Source organism: Mus musculus, chromosome X (assembly GCF_000001635.26).
Source record: "Mus musculus strain C57BL/6J chromosome X, GRCm38.p6 C57BL/6J".
Classification (NCBI taxonomy): Eukaryota; Metazoa; Chordata; class Mammalia; order Rodentia; family Muridae; genus Mus; species Mus musculus.
The window spans coordinates 162971247-162988672 of NC_000086.7; the positions used below are offsets into that span (position 1 = coordinate 162971247).

The 17426-nt window shown below is 43.6% G+C and overlaps 1 protein-coding gene across 11 annotated transcripts in view; it reads left to right on the top strand.

The window, feature by feature from the left end:
• Window positions 1–17426, top strand: part of Ctps2 (cytidine 5'-triphosphate synthase 2) — a 133274-nt gene that overhangs the window by 69979 nt on the left and 45869 nt on the right. For all 11 annotated transcript variants that reach the window (NR_033143.1, NM_001358398.1, XM_006528912.2 and 8 more), the window contains one exon: window positions 3937–4033. Coding sequence is in view for 10 of the 11 variants with exons in the window: in NM_001358398.1 (NP_001345327.1) it covers window positions 3937–4033 (97 nt within the window). In the remaining variant the exon portion in view is untranslated. The remainder of the gene's footprint in view (window positions 1–3936; window positions 4034–17426) is intronic.

Below are 17426 nucleotides of genomic sequence, written 5' to 3' on the forward strand. Positions count from 1 at the left end.
AGGCTGGCCTCAAACTCAGGAATCTATCCACCTGCCTCTGCCTCCCAAGTGCTGGGATTAAAGGCATGTGCCGCCACTGTCTGGTTATCCCTTACTCTTTCATCTTCAACATCTTTCTTCTCCATTGACTCCTCTGTTAGCTAGCACTTCTTCTTTGAAGTGTTTTTTAAAGTTTATTCTGTGGGCTGGCAGTGGTGGTGCATGCTTTTTCGCCACTCAGGAGGCAGGAGGCAGGCAAATCTCTGAGCTTGGTCTACAGAGTGAGTTCTAGGACATTCAAGGGGTACACAGAGAAACCCTGTCTTGAAAAACAAAACAAAACAACCTACAAACCAACCCTCTCTAAGCCAAACCAGACCAAACCAAACCAAACCAAACCAACAAATGAAAAGCAAAAAAGAAGGAAAAGAATTCTTTGATAGTTTCAAACATACAATGCATCTTGATAATATCCAACCCAAATCTCCCTAACCTCCCCATGTTTCTCCTCCCAGTCTCTTCTAGCTAGCACATTTTTGTTTGTTCTTATTTTTAATTAACTAGTTAATTGATTGAGTGCTCTGCTGCACATAATGAAAAAGTCAGCAACCTTCAGCCCTTTCTTTGATACCCTCAACTCTACTCCCTTCTCCTAGTCTCTAGCTTCAGGGTTTCTAGATCATTGCTATCACATTGCTCTTTCAAGAATTTTCAAATTTCCTTTGGTGTGGAAGGAATACTTAATAGTCTTTGGTGGCCAGTGTCGTTGCTTCCTCTCCATCCTCACTCTTACACTTCAGTTTTGGAAATGATTTTTTTGGGTCTGGAGGTACTTTCAGTTTCATATCTAATGATGAACATAAAGGCAAGTTAGTTAAGTTCTATCTATCAATCTATCTATCTATCTATCTATCTATCTATCTATCTATCTATCTACCTACCTACCTACGTACCTTTAAACTTTCTTCTTTCTTAACTTTTTTAAAATTTAGAGATAGCCTTATTATGTAGGCTTCCTCTCCCCCTTTTAAAATTCTCTCTTTCTTTCCTTTTTTAAAAAAAGAACATGTGCCACTGCACCTGACCCTTTCCTAAAAAATTATTTATTTATATTTCATATGTCTGATTGTTTTGCCTCTATGTATGGATCTGCACCACATGCATGTCTGATACCTGCAGAAGGCAGAAGAAGCCATCGGATCTCCTGGTACTGGAAGCAAGGATGTCTGTGAGCTACCATGTGGGTGTTAGGAACAGAACCTGGATCCTCTACAAGAGCAGCCATGCTCTTAATTGCGGAGCTATCTCTCTAGCACTGTCCCATCTCGTTCTTAATTAGTTAATTTTACTCTATTCTCAATAGTTCAGAACAATATATTCCTTGATTACCATAGTCACTGACAACTGAAGCAATTTACCTTCAGAGATAAATTGAAGTTGGATAAATTAGGGTGAATTGCCTGAAGAATCGTAAAGTACCTCTGACAAGAAACCAGAGGAGTTTATCACTGTAGTTGGAACTTGAGTGGAACTTAAATGGAAACTGAGGGTCGGAATATACATAGAGCATGTACTGTGGCAGTTCTTGTGAACTTCCCTGCCTTTTCCTAGAAAACCCACGAAGGGCCAGGCAATTTAGAAGAGGTTTGGCTTCCTAAACTGGAGGCTGCCTTTTCTCACTTCCCTTGAGTAACACTTCATCTAACCCTCATTAACCAGCCAAAGAAGAGAGGGAGACATGCTAAGAGTTAAGGGCAATTCAGAATTAAGTACTCCTTCCCACTAGAGGTATAATCCAGTTTCCTCCAGTCCTTCCCCTCAGTGCTTCTTGGAGCTTACTTGGGTTCTGGGGTTCAGATGGCTCCAAACATTTTCTGGAGGCACTGATGAGGTCAGATATTTTCTTAGAAATTCTTCCTTTAAGACATTCCAGATGTCAAAGGCTCCTTTAGAGCTGTATGTGACACTGTGCTTGTGTGTGTGTGTGTGTGTGTGTGTGTGTGTGTGTGTGTGTGTGTGTTTGGGGCACGTATGGGATTGTCTGTGAGGAACCTGAGCAATCTGTTAGAATAGGTCAACTTACCCAACTGTACTCTGATCTAACAACTTAAACACCCAACATTGCTGATTGTGGTTGAACAGGCCTTTAGTACCAGCATTCAGGAGGCACAGCTGTGAGCTCAATCTAGCCCATTCTACATAGTGAGTTCCAGGACAGCCAGAACTATATAGTGAGACCCTGTCTTACCACCCCCCAAACCCAAAAAAACAAAAACCAACCCCTCTAAAGTCAAACCAATCCCCCCAAACTCCATGACATAAAACACTGAATCATTATAAATAGAACTGGGGAAAAGGAATCGCCAGGTTAACGAGAGCAGAAGCTATTCATAAGCATCTTCTTTCTGAGTTTTAGTGGGGTGACCCAGAAGACAGATCTGAAATTATTTCCTTGGGACTCATTCATTCATTCATTCATTCATTTACTCACTCAGCTTCTCCCTTCAGTTCGTTTCCACTATCTGGAAAGACACTGATAAGGAAAAGCTACAACTGCCCTACTCACACAGAGGCATGCATCAGACAGCTGAGAGAAGGCCAGTGAGGAGGCAAGGTCTTCCGCAGGGCCGCAGACAGAGGCTGTGGCTCCGTGATGTGGGACAGCCGAGCAGAGATCCCCGAGTTTATAAGAGTTTCATCTAGGACAAGGTGGTCTGGAGGGGGTAGTCAGTGGGACTTGACAGATAGCCTGTGAAGAAGAAGGAGACATCAGCGGAGTTGCTAGGTTTTTGACTCACAGGCAGTACAAGTCTAGAGGAGAGAGAGATAGGTAGACAGACAGACAGTTTGGTGTATGTATATGTTCATGTAGGTGTGTGCACATGTGTGTGCAGCATGTCATAGGTTGGTGATGTCTGGTATTTTTCTCAGTGGCTCTTTCGATGTTATTGAGACTGTGTTACTCAGTGAACTTGGAGCTAATTGACTCACATAAGCTAGTTGGCCGTGAGACCTGTGGGGTTATACATATGTGTGTGTGTGCTGCAACATCTGACTGTTACTGACTACTACGAAGGATTTTAACTCAAGTCCTCATGCTTGCATGGAAGGTGCTTTAACCAGCAGAATTATCTCCCAAGGTCTCCTCTCTTTGTTTTGTTTCCTGTTTTTTTGTTTTGTTGTTTCTTTTTTGAGGCAGGGTCTTATGTACCCCGGGCTGGCTTAGAACTCCGTATGTAGCTAAGGATGGCCTTGGACTTCTGACCCTCCTGCCTCTTCCTCCCTAGTGCTGGAGTTGGACTGTAGGTGGTTAGCTACCATGTTTGGTTTATGAGGTACTGGAAATCAAGCTTTGTACTTCCTGGGCCAGTACTCCACCAGGGGAACTGTATCAGCAATCTTTCTTTCTTTCTTTTTCTTTTCATTTTTACCTCCCTCCCTCACATATCTCCCTCCTTCCTTCCCTCCCCCTCTCTTCCCTCCCTTCTTCCCCCCTTCTCCCTTTCTTCCTTCCTCTTTTAGTATGTTAGTGTGGAGCCCTGGCTGTCCTGGGACTCACTTTGTAGAATAGAACTCACAGAGTCCCTCCTGCTTCTGCCTCCTGAGTGCTGGGACGACAGGTGTATGCCACCATTCCCTGTTTATGGCATTCTAGGGATCAAACCCAGGGCTTCATGAATGCTAGACAAGAATTCTACCAACCAAGGTACATACTCTGCTCCCTAATGAATTGTTTTGTAAGTGACTGGAGTGAAAGATGAGACCCAGGGATACGGGGCTTATACAGTTTGAGAAGGACCTGTATGGTGGCTGCTTCTCTTCCAGAACACAGGGAGAACTGACCAGACACAATACTCAAGGAATATTTTTCCAAGAAGTGTTTCTCTAAAATGAAAGCTGGAAATTTGAGAAATTATGTCCTTGCAAGATGGTAAACTTCAACTTATTTTGTTACAGGTAATTGACATGCCTGAACACAACCCTGGCGATTTGGGAGGAACAATGAGACTGGGGTTAAGACGAACTGTTTTCACAACTGAAAACTCCATACTGAGTAAGTTTTTCAGAGTTTTGATTTTTATAGGACATCAGGGCGATTCATATGGCTGCACCAGGACCATTCCTCTTGGAGCATACACAACCCTACTCTTTCCAGCAGCTGTGTCTCTCACCCAGGCACCTCTTCTTGCTGCCTGTCACTTGAGGCATTCGATCTCTTTCCCATTCAAGTTCATTTTCTAGAGTATTGGCTATGCACAAAATAACCCACTGAATAGTGTCCTAGAGATCAGATGACAATGGGTGCCATACTATGTCCAGTACCTGTAAAAGTTCTCCCAGGAGTACAAACACAAATTCAAATTGGCTTTTGTTTTGTTTTTGTTTTTGTTTTTGAGTTCATGGACCAATGTTAAAAATGGCTCCCCATTTCACTGTTTCCTTTCTGTTTGAGTCAATGTTATGTCAGAAACATATATGAACATATTTGGACCTTTCCGCAATGTTAGCATTTATTGAATAACGAAGTTTAGCAGTTTCAATGACAGAAGTCCTTCATAATATTTACCTATGCTTGGCTGAAGTGAACTTAAGTTCTTTATTCCAGACTTGTCCTTTTAAGATTTATTTTATTTTAAATTATGTGTATATGTCTGTATATGTGTATGTGTGAGTGCAAGAAGCCCCCGGAAGCCAGAAGAAAGGTGTCCGTTCCTTTGGAGCTGAAGTTACAGGTGGTTGTAGACTGCCTGATATGGATGTTAGAATCCACTGGGTGCTCTAAGGGCAACAAGTGCCCTTAACTGCTGAGTCCCTTTATGCCAATCTTAATGACTGGTATTCAGTTTCATAGCCCATTACTTACAGTAAATATATCTGTATCGCTCCCTACTTATATAAGGGTTACAGAAGGAATACAAGTTGAAGAAGCCATGGCAAAATTGAAGAGGTTTCAGAGTGGGCTGAAAAAATCTGGATAGATAAGATAACATAACAAACCAGACTAGTCCAAGGAGTGAACGACTGGTAAAACAGCTAGAGTCAGATTTGGGAGCAAAGCAACAGAATTCAGCTGAGAGTTGAAAAGGTCGAAGTGGGTGCAGAGCCAAAAACAAAGCAGGAAGTGGGTGAGGAGCTGATCTAGGTCTAGATGGGTGAACAGGTAGACAATGAGGCCGTTGACTAGGCAACATCAACAGTGAAGGACCAAGCAGAGCCTGTTACTGCTTCTTTGTCTTTCAGTTGTTTCAAAGTCTTTGAAACTTTGAAGCTTTGTTCATGTAATTGCCTAGGTGACAAAAACAAAAACAAACAAACAAAAAAACCCCAACCAAAAACAAAACAAAAAACCCCAGAAACCAAATCAACCAACCAACCAAAAACAAAACAAAACAAAAGAAAACAAAACCAAACCAAACCAAACCAAACCAGAAACCAGTCAGTGAAAAGGGTGATCAAAAATTATGTACTGTAAAGGATTTGGTGATAATAGTATTAAAAACATCATCATGCTCAGTATATTTTAAGACTTGATGGTAGCATGAGTGGCATAAGATTTATTTTTTATAGTAAATCAAAAGATTATATGAATCTTAAGTTTATTTTACATTTGTCTTGAGTGTGACTGTGATCTCTGTCTCCCATCTCCTTCTCCCTTCCCCCTTTCCCTGTGTGTGTGTGTGTGTGTGTGCGCGCGCGCACGCGCGCGCGCACGCACACTCGAGCAAATGCCATGCGCGTAAGTCAGAGGATAACTTGGGGGGAGTTTGTTCTCTCCTTCCTGGTGCCCTAAACTCGGGTCATCAGTCTTGGTTGGCCACAAGAATCTTTACCTTCTGAGACAGCTCCATGGCCCTGAATTTTATGAAGCTTAAACATAGTACGAGAGATTATTTTTTTATAGAGACATAAGCCTCATAGCATATATTCATCTGTTAATGTATGGTTTATTGGTTTTCATGTATTCACAGAGTTGTCCAGCCATCACTAGGATATCCTCAAAAGTTGTTCTACCACTCACTAGTAGTGACAATTTCAGATCATTTTCATCACCTTCAGTAGACATTCTGTATTGTTTAGCTGTTACCACCTCGAACCCACTCGGCCTCTGGCAATCATTAATTCATTTTTTTTAAATGACCAATTCTGGCCTTTTAGTGCAAATGAAACAACATGAAGTAAAGTCTCTCATGGTTTCCGTCACTTAGTACACTGTTTTCAAGTTTTATCCATGCTATGGCATGTATTAATATTTAATTTCTTGTAATGGCTATATAATAGTCTATTGTGTGGTTGTACCAGAATTTTAAATGTCTGCTTTTGGGCTTATGGGCTCTCTTTAGTCAATGATTAATTAAATTTGATTGCTTTAATTTTATGTATTATTAAAAATTTTTTTTGAGACAAGGACTCATAGCCTAAGCTGGCTTCAAACTCACTGTGTAGCCAAGGATGATCTTGCTCCTCCTGCCTTCCCCTTCCCTCTTGAGCCACCACTCCCAGTTCATGCAGCGCTGGAGATCATACCCGGGGCAGTTGCTCTCCCAACTGAGCCACATCGTCAGTTGCTGATTGCATTTCTTTTAAATTGTGTTCCTTTGCAAAAGGCAGGTGGCATGTGAACCTGTGGGTTTTAGCAAGTATAAAGTTTTGCCTCCCTTCCTGGAGAGACTAGCTTCCCATGGTGTCTCTGGCAAATGCTGTAAGGAATAACAACACTCTCCCCATTGTTCTATAGGATGTCATTTCTTAAAAAAACAAAACAAAAACCTCCAAAAGCCTTATAACATTATAAGGGATTTTGGCTCCCTAGTTGGCATATTGATTTTGTAGGATCTTATTTTTTTTTTTACAAGCTGACACATTTATTTTAGATGCTTCTTTTCAAGTCAGTGCATTTTTGCAAGACTGAGATGAGCAAAATACATTTGCCTATGCTACCTGGAAAAATGATTGACTATTTTGAGCTGGACATAGTGGCACATACCTTTAATCTCAACAATTGGGTGGTAGGAGAGTCTCTGTAAGTTCGAGGTCAGCCTGATCTACACAATGAGTTCCAGGACGGCCAGAATTACACAGAGAGACCCTGTCTTGAAAAAAATCTAAAAACCAATCAAACAAAACGATTAGCCATTTTGACAGTGTTTTCATGCTTTCTTTCTTTCTTGCTTGCTTGCTTTCTTGCTTTCTTTTCCTTTTCTTTTTTTGATGTCAATTTGATTTGTAGGCCTGTATTTGCAGTGCTCTGGATGAGGGAGAAGCAGGAAAGCAAAGAGCTCTTTAATAAAAGAATGCCCTCCAGCAGAACAAAGCCTGAATCCTCTTCTATTGAGGGTTAATTCCTGTTTTTCCTGTCACTTGTTAATCTAATAAGGGTTTTGAAAACCAAATTCCCTCTGAGTCAGGTGTTATTAGACGCGTTCTCACGACCGGCCAGGAAGAACACCACAGACCAGAATCTTCTGCGGCAAAGCTTTATTCTTACATCTTCAGGAGCCAGGGTGCAAGAAGCAAGAGCGCAAGAAGCAAGAGAGAGAGAAAAGCAAGAGAGAGAGAAAACGAAACCCCGTCCCTCTTAAGGAGCATTCTCCTTCGCCTCGGACGTGTCACTCCCTGATTGGCTGCAGCCCATCGGCCGAGTTGACGTCACGGGGAAGGCAGAGCACAAGTAGTCATAAGATACCCTTGGCACATGCGCAGATTATTTGTTTACCACTTAGAACACAGCTGTCAGCGCCATCTTGTAACGGCGAATGTGGGCGCGGCTCCCAACATCTCCCCCTATCCTTTTAATAAGAGCAAATAGGCCACCCATATTAATGAGAGTGGAGATAGAGGTCAAATCCCCAGTGTGTAGGTAAAGGAGCCATGTACAGGATTAGCTCTTAGGCTTACAGGCTTTTACCCAGAGCAACCCTGACCTGCTCCCGTGTCGTTTTGCCTGGGGGAAGGGAACTAGGACACTGAACCTTCATGAAAGATGACATGTCTCCCTAGAATAGGCTCATATATGCCGCAGAGCCTTTCCATTGCAGTGCTTAGCCGTGCAACTCTCTCGGGCTGCTGAAGCACACTCACTCTATCCCGTGCAATGAGACTAGCCTCGTGGGATGTAAGAGCTGAGTGGCCAGCGACCTATTGCCTAAGCATAGATAACCATATATCAGGGGGAGCACCATGTTCTAGAGCTGCAAGCGCCTGGGCAATAACCACCTTGTCTCTCCTAGTTTGGGCCTTAAGCTTACAGACCAATCAAAGAAGCAACACTAATCCACAGCAAAGTGTATCTCCAAATAATATTAATCCCACCCATTTTTTAAAGAAGGAAAATGCTGAGGAGATCCAATTGGGTAATCCTTTGGTCAGCGACAGGTCCAAGCGCGTGGAGTTGACCTGAAGTCTCAATTCCCGAAGGGATCTGTTCAAATTCAGCCATCCAATTCTGTAACATATACTGAAAAAGACTTTTTGACAAATTAGCTGTCCTAGTAAATTTAACATACTGAATGGAAATAACACACAATCCCGGAAACTTTTGTTCACATCCCTGCTGAGTTATTTGTCATAATACATCTAGTTGTATCTGGACAAGATCTATGAGTTGATTAACCAGCATGAGACCTCTCTGTATCTTGACATTAGCTGAGGCCTGTTCATCTATGACTGTAGTCACTGAGGCTGACAAAGTGTTAATGGTGTCAGTCATCTGGACCTGTCCAGACAGAGCCAAGGCTGTCTGAATTAAGGCTAAACCCAGTTCCCAGTTAGTGGTAAAAAAGCAGGAGAATACTTGAGCATTATACATCACCGTCATTGGGAGTGGAAATGTCGACATTATCCCCCAACGCTGCTCTCTCTTTATTATTGACGCCCTGGACATCACCAAGACGAGGGACATTAGTATTCCCTTGGTCAGTCTGGATTTTTCGGGTGAGTCTTTCTGGTATCCAAAATGGGTTGTTTTCATTCTGTGGGAAAACACAGATAGCTCCCCTGGATCTTATCAAAATAGGATCCGGGCCATACCATTTATTATCAAGGACATTTTTCCATTTAACCATCTCATTGGGCCTATCTGGCTCTGAACAATGACGTTCAGCCGCAGTATGGCCATGAACATCAATATTTAAAAAATTGAGTGTAAAGAGTGCCAAAGACACCGACACTCTTGGTGCTCGGGGTACAGTCTCCTCAAAGGTTCCCCTCTTCTGTTTTATAAGATAGGCTTTGAGGGTGCGATGCGCACGCTCAACAATACCCTGTCCTTGAGGGTTGTATGGAAGTCCAGTCAGGTGGGTTACGTCCATCTGACGGCAGAACTGTTGGAATTTTTGAGACGTATAAGCTGGTCCATTATCAGTCTTAAGGAGTCTGGGTTTCCCCCAAGCACTCCATGCCTCAAGGCAATGTTGAATCACATGTGAGGCTTTTTCTCCGGTTAACGGAGAAGCAAACATGATGCCAGAACATGTGTCAATGGACACATGGAGATATTGAAGTTTTCCAAAGGAAGAAACATGTGTAACATCCATTTGCCAGACCTGTAGAGGTCGAATACCGCGTGGGTTAATTCCCACATGAGGAACTGGCAAGAACTCACAGCAGCTTTGACATTGAGTAACAATGTCACGGGCTTCTTTTCTTGTCAAGGAGAAACGACTGCGTAATGTTTCAGCCGTCACATGAAAATTGTTATGAAAATTTCTTGCAGCCTCTACCGGGGATGATAGGGCAGCAGCCACCACTTTAGTGGCCTTATCTGCCAAATCATTTCCCAGAGCCATGGGGCCAGGTAGGCCTGAATGGGCTCTAACATGAGTAATATAAACAGGAGATCTTCTAGATAACAAAACTAATTGTATCTGCTGAAAAATATTGGCAACTCTACTGGAAGGCTTAATCACTCCAGCCACTTCTAAAAGATTTACTGCATTAACCACATAACAGGAATCTGACACAATATTAAGGGGTTCTAAAAAGGTTTTTAAAACTTCTAAGACCACTAAACATTCTACCACTTGAGGTGAATTTTCATTATATTGTTTGGATACCACTTTACCATTAGCCACATAGGCACCTATGCCAGTTTTTGATCCATCAGTATATACCACAATCCCATTTTTAAGTGGGTTTCTTACTGTTATTTGTGGAAACACAACAGATTGATTTTGGGCAAACTGTAAGATTGGATGCTTTGGATAATGGTTATCTATTTTTCCTGAAAAGGAGGTAACTAAAACTGCCCAATCATTAGATGCGGCTGCCAAGGTTTGAACCTGTGCAGCGGTATAAGGTACAATTAAAAGATATGGACTTTGCCCAAAGTGGGTGATTGCTGCTTTTAGACCTTTAAGGGCAAGCTGTGCAATTGCATCAGGATACCAATCTATTATTTTAGCTGGGGATACGTTTGGATGGATCCACAACAATGGCCCATTCTGCCACAAAACTGCAGTTGGCAATTGTGCTGTCTTGAAGACACACAAACTGAAAGGTTGCGAATCCTCAATACGTTGTAATTGTGCATTCTGTAAGGCTTTTTCCACCTTTTGTAAGGCCTGGTTAGCAGCTAGAGTAAGAGTCCTAGGGGAGGAGATATGAGGATCTCCTTCTAAAATACCAAACAAAGGCCTTAACTCAGCGGAAGGAATCTTTAAAAAAGGTCTAAGCCAATTAATATCTCCCAACAGCTTTTGAAAATCATTTAAGGTATGGAGGTGATCTCTTCTTATCTCTACCTTTTGGGGCACAATCTTATCTGGGGACACCACAGAGCCCAAGAATTGTCCTGTATCAGAAATTTGGACCTTTTCTGTGGCTATCTGTAAACCCCACTGACTTAAAGTTTTAAGTAGAAAAGGATATGCCTTTTGTAGCATGGTAAGGTCTTTATGGCACAGGAGGATGTCATCCATGTAAAGGAGCAAAATTAAAGAGGGGAATTGTTCCCTCACTGGCAAAAGAGCTTCTTGCACATAAAGTTGGCACATTGTAGGACTATTGGACATTCCCTGTGGTAAGACCTTCCATTGATACCTCTTATCAGGTTCCATGTGATTAATAGAGGGGATGGTAAAGGCAAATCTGGGCCTATCCCTTGGACACAAAGGTATAGAAAAGAAACAATCTTTAATATCTATAATAATTAAATTCCAGCCACGTGGTAAGGCGGAAAGTACAGGGAGACCCCTCTGTACTGGGCCAAATAAGTTCATTTGCTCATTAATGGCTCTGAGGTCATGGAGCAGTCTCCACTTTCCTGACTTTTTCTTAATTACAAAAATTGGAGTATTCCAAGGTGAGGTAGAGGGTTCAATATGGCCTAATTTTAATTGTTCCTCTACCAGTTGAATCACAGCTTCTAGTTTTTCAGAGGATAGGTGCCATTGAGGAACCCACACTGGGTCCCCTGTTTTCCATGGTATGGGTCGTGCTGCCCCAGTGGCCGCTAAGGAAAACCCAGACCCTGTCTGTCTTGGTTTCCATTAGGTGAGATGGGCTCTATCCTTCCCTGTTCTTGATGTCCTAACCCTTTTCCTTCTTTATAACCCATCTTTGCCATGATATTTTTTGCTTTAGCTGAATACCCTCCCGATGGGGCGTTTTCATTGGACAAAATAAGGCCCAAATGCTGCATAATATCCCTTCCCCAGAGGTTAACCGGGAGTGGGAGCACATAAGGTATGAATTTCCCTTGCTGCCCTTCAGAGGATTCCCACGTCAAGGCAATGGAGCTTATAGTGGGACATGATTGATATCCTAGGCCCTGTAATGAATGAGATGACTCTGTGGTGGGCCATGCTTTGGGCCACCAATGTGTAGAGATTATACTTTTATCTGCTCCGGTATCAAGGATGCCTTCAAACTCTTTTCCATTAATCTTAAGGCGGAGCTTAGGTCTATCATTTAAAGATACAACCAAATAGGCAGAATCATTTCCTGAGGAGCCCATTTTCTTTATCTCAGGTCCTGCAGATTTTTCCCTGGTATTATCAGGGAGGAGCAGCAGCTGAGCTATCCTATCTCCTTTACTAATAGAAAAAACGCCTTTAGGGCTTGAGCACAGGACCTGTATTTCAGGGGAATGTTGACAATCCATAACTCCAGGGTGGACTACTAAGCCCTGCAAGGTGAGTGAACCCCGGCCGAGAATAAGGCCCATGGTTCCCGGGGGCAAGGATGGTATAGGCTCCACTGGCACCGGCTGAATACTCATTTGAGGCATTAATAGGAAGTCGGAGGCGGCACGCAGGTCCACCCTTGTGGGTCTTCCTGGGTCGCCTCTCTGACTGCTTCCTGGGTCCTGACAAACCGGTTCCCATATCTTTGAGGGCCCTGGGACCGAGGGCCCGATGACCCGTTTTTTGGCACATCAGCTGATTGACTATCAGGTGGGGGAAGGACTCTGCCCTTTATATCCCTCACAGAGCGACACTGGTCAGCTCTATGATAACCCTTGCCACACTTAGAGCAAAGAGTGAGAGTCCCTCCCTGTTTATCTGGAGCTCTGCAATCTTTCTTAAAATGCCCAGGCTTTCCGCAATTAAAACATGTCCTCTGATCATTTCTGCTCATGGAGCGGTTCTGAGATTGAAGGATGGCAGCCGCTAAACCTGCATTGCTGAGAGGTCCCCCAAGCTCTCGACAGACCCTGAGCCAGTCTTGTAAGCCTTTGTTCTTTCTTGGGGCTATGGCCGCTCGGCACTCCTTTGTGGCTTGCTCATAGATTAGCTGTTCTATCAGAGGCGCAGCTTGCTCTGACTCTCCAAAAATACGCTCTGCTGCCTCTGTCATTCTGGCCACAAAATCTGAGAAGGATTCCTGAGGTCCCTGGATTATCTTTGTTAACTGACCAGTGGTTTCACCTGCTCGAGAGAGCGCCTTCCAGGCCCTAATAGCCGTGGAAGAAATCTGGGCATAAGCTCCCCAATGGTAGTTTGTCTGATCAGCAGAATAAGCTCCCTGACCCGTTAACAAGTCAAAAGTCCAATCTCTCTGCTCTGGAGTCAAAGCAGCTGCGTTTGCTCGGGCCTGCGCTTGTGCAGCTTCGTGCCAAAGCGCTCTCCATTCCATATATTTGCCCATACTAGGGAGAGCGGCTTTTACAACCGTTTGCCAGTCAGCAGGAGTTAGTGCCATGCCAGCGAGCCTGTCTAACTGCACCAAGGTAAAATTAGCATTGGTTCCGTATTTACGGACCGACTCGGCAATTTCTTTAATTTGTAAGTATTCTACCGGAGCGTGGACACGCCCACCCTCGGCTCCTTCAAAGACCGGAAATGCCTGTTGTATTTTCCTTTGTTCCTCTCTGGGAATGAATGAGTCTGCGCACTGCCTCTCTGCGCACTGCCTCTCTGCGCATTGCTGACGCACTACGCAGGGCGGGGACTCCGCATAGGGCGGACCTTGAAGCCGACTGCCCTGAGGCCAATCAGCAAACTGGCCTTCGCCAGCCGCTTTTGGCTTTTTTCTTGACCAATTAGCTGGCTGGTAATGGGCTGCTTCTTCCTCCCAGTCTGTTTCCTCAGAGGAGAATTCTTCATCTGCTTCAGAGCTACTAAGAGCTGGCTTCCTGAGCTCATCTAGTGATGAGTATCTCCTAGAGACCTCCGCTAATTGATCTTTCTTCTTTTCCCTTTTTCCTCTTTTTCTTCTAATCTCTCTCCAGGTATTCCTACCTAACCTTAACTTTTCCTCGGGTTCAAGACCCTTGGAAAGGCCTGTATACTTATTTTGTGTACCATATTTTCTCTTTGCTCCTACTCTCTCTCCCCACTTTACTTCTGATAGCTTGTCCTGAATTTCATCTAGAATCCTCCCTGCCTTAACCACTTGATAACATGTGAAAAGGAACAAAAGGGCTTCTAACATTAGAAAAAATTCAAGGCCAAACATAACTTGTAAAGCCATTTTCCACTTTACTTCTGATAGACTGTCTTGAATTTCCTTAGAAAGTTCAAGATCAGACTTACCTGGTAAAGCTGTACTCACTGGTACTCTCGTTCCCCAGCTGAAAAGTTCTGAATTCATACAGTTGAATCCTTCTTAACAGTCTGCTTTACGGGAACCTTTATTACCGCGACCCGCAGTTCTGGTTCTGGAATGAGGGATCTTCCTTGCGCCAGTCCCGAGTTTTTTTCTCGTCCCGGAATTCGGCACCAATTGTTATTAGACGCGTTCTCACGACCGGCCAGGAAGAACACCACAGACCAGAATCTTCTGCGGCAAAGCTTTATTCTTACATCTTCAGGAGCCAGGGTGCAAGAAGCAAGAGCGCAAGAAGCAAGAGAGAGAGAAAAGCAAGAGAGAGAGAAAACGAAACCCCGTCCCTCTTAAGGAGCATTCTCCTTCGCCTCGGACGTGTCACTCCCTGATTGGCTGCAGCCCATCGGCCGAGTTGACGTCACGGGGAAGGCAGAGCACAAGTAGTCATAAGATACCCTTGGCACATGCGCAGATTATTTGTTTACCACTTAGAACACAGCTGTCAGCGCCATCTTGTAACGGCGAATGTGGGCGCGGCTCCCAACAGTCAGGGAGTATAAGGAGAAATTGATTTGGACAAAGGTACCGGGAGGCATCATTTACTTGGTTTGTAAGAAATGGAATCATTGAAGCTTCTTTCTGCCCTATGTCCTCTGACATTGGGTTGGGTTGGGTTTGGTTTGGTTTGGTCTCAAGGGCTTTCAGAGATGAGAATGTAGCTCACCTGACAGAATGCCTGCCTGTCATGCATGAAGCCTTGGGTTCCATCTCCTGCATTGAGTGAGCAGGGGCCTCCTGGTGTGCATACCTGTAATCCCAGCACTGAGGAGAAAGGCAAGAGGACATGGTGGCAATGCCTTTAATCCCGGCACTTGGGAGGCAGAGACAGTCGGATCTCCATGAGTTTGAGATCAGCCTGGTCTACAGAGTGAGTTCTAGGACAGTCGAGGCAGAGAAACCCTGTCTTGAACCTCTCTTTCCACTCACTCTCCCCTCCACCCTGACCCTGCAAAAAATTCAAGGACATATTCTGCTGAGTAGCAAATTTGAGGCCTGCCTGTCTCAAAGTAGGGCGGGACGATAGCATGTGTATGTGTGTGTGTTGTGTGTGTAATTGTCAAAGCTGCCTTAAAGGTCATTAAAACACGAGATGTTTTTCTAAAATGTTTATAACTCTGTAAGTTTGATTATCTGTGGTCTTCTCTGAACTTTATTACACTTAACATTTATATTTTATTGTGGCATAACTTCATCATGTGTTTGGATTTTGTGCCTATTTTATTTTTTGGGAATTTAGTGTGTGTGTGTAATTTTTAATTTTTTCATTTTTTTGAGATTTACATCACTTTACCTCTCTCCTCAATCCAACTCCTCCTGTGTACCCGTGCATCTCCTTCTCAAATTCATAACTCTTCTTTTGAATATTATTGTGTGTTGAGTCCATTTAGTGTTTACTTGTATGTACATGTGTTTAAGCCTGACCTCTTGGGAGTGGACAACCTGTCAAAGAGCTTGTCCCGAGAGAAATCTTATCCACCCTTTCTCAGCAGCCATAGTATACACACACACACACACACACACACACACACACACACACACACACACGCAGTTGTTGCTGTAATTTTGAGCCAGGGTCTCATGTATGTAGTTTACACTGACCTGGAACTCACTATATAGACAAAGACCTGAACACCTCTACTTTTGTCAAAAATGAGATTATCAGATTGCTTGTCACTGTCCCCGTCTCCATCCTCCTTCGCTCCCCCAACCCGTCAGGTCTTGTTACTCAGGTTTGCGTTGAACTCTTGGGCTCAAGTAGTCTTCTTGCCTTGGTCTTCCGAGTGCTGAGGACTCCAGGTGTTTACCAGTGTACCCGCCCCCGGCCAGATAGTGTTTGAGTTAAGGAGCCGTAATGTGCTGATTAATTTTCTACTGATAACCATTTGAGATTGGTTCCAGCATTTTATAAGGAAAATGCTGATTGGGAGATCTCCACACAGGCTTTTTGTTCCATTGAATGTTTCCTCAGAACAGCTTTCCAGGACTTGGGTTATTAGGTTCAAGGCTATGAACAGTTTATGGCTGGTAATTCTGCTAGATTGTTTGAAAGGAGGGTGAGTGAGTTCAGACTGTAATTATCTGCTGCCGTCTCACATTCTTGGCTGTCTCCTCACATTCTTAGTTTGCTTGCTGTGTTCTTGAGTAGTTACTTTTCATTGCTGCCTTTGACTTTGCATTCTTCCATTGCTACACAGCCCCCGTTCTATGCCCTCCAACTGTTGGTTGACTTGAGTAGAGGCTGCTTAGGTCTCAGGTCTTGTTAGCGGGGAGAAATCGTCCTGACCCCACGTCTATCCCCCAGATGCTCTAAAACAGTGGTTGATACACTTTTCCAATAAAGGGCCAGCCATCGGGCCTGGGGAGATGGCTTAGGGCTTCAGAGCACATTCTACCCTTCTGGACGACCTTGGTTTGACTCGAAGCACCCATATCAGGCAGATCATAATTGTAACACCAGCTCCAGGAGATCTGACACCTATGGTCTCTCCAGGTACCAAGTATTGATGTACACGTGTACTCATGTACACATACCTACACACAGATATATAGGTAATTAAACATAACAATAACTACAGTAAATATTTTTTAAAAGAAGACTAGCCACCATGCTGTACAGGTAGGCTATATAACTTTATTAATGAACACTGAAGGGTTGTCTTCTGTTTCTTTTGAAATCTTTTCTAACCATTTGAAATATAGAAACGGAACAAAGATGGGGGCATCATTGCTGATGATGGGCTGAGCAGGAGCTTGGCTGAATTGTGGTCTGAACAAGAAGCAGCACGTGGGAGGGACAGAAAAAAAAAAGATGGCATTTCCTCACTTTCTCTAAAGTGTCAGAGAGGAAAGACCAAGCCATTTGTCTTAATTTGGCATCTCTAGCTTTTGGTTGAGGAAATGGCAGTCTAAAAGGCAAAAAGGCGCCTGGGTGGTTATACTCCAAAACGTGACTTTTTAAATAGTTTTTATTTTGAGATGGGGGGGGGGTCTCATTAAGTTACCCAGAGTGCCTTTCAAGTCATTCCATAATCTTCCTGTCTCAGTTTCTGGAGTAGCTGGATTTACAGTCCTATGCCACAAGGAGGCCTGACTTCAAAAATGTAATTTAAAAATATTGTATGTGTGTGTGTGTTCACTTGTGAGAGTACTTCAGGCTAGTGTTCCTAGAACTGCGTCATAGTCCTCTTGTCTCTACCTCCCATCTCCTCATAGGATTATAGATGGGTGCCACCACAACCGGCTTTCTGTGAGTTCAGGGGAGGCAAACTTAGATAGGTTCTTACACTTGTACTGCAAGCACTTTGTTTGGTAAGCCAACTCCCGGCCCCAAAATATAATTCTCAAAGCACACATTGTACAGATACCAGGGTCACCCAGAACTCTCTTTTCAGGTTTATGTA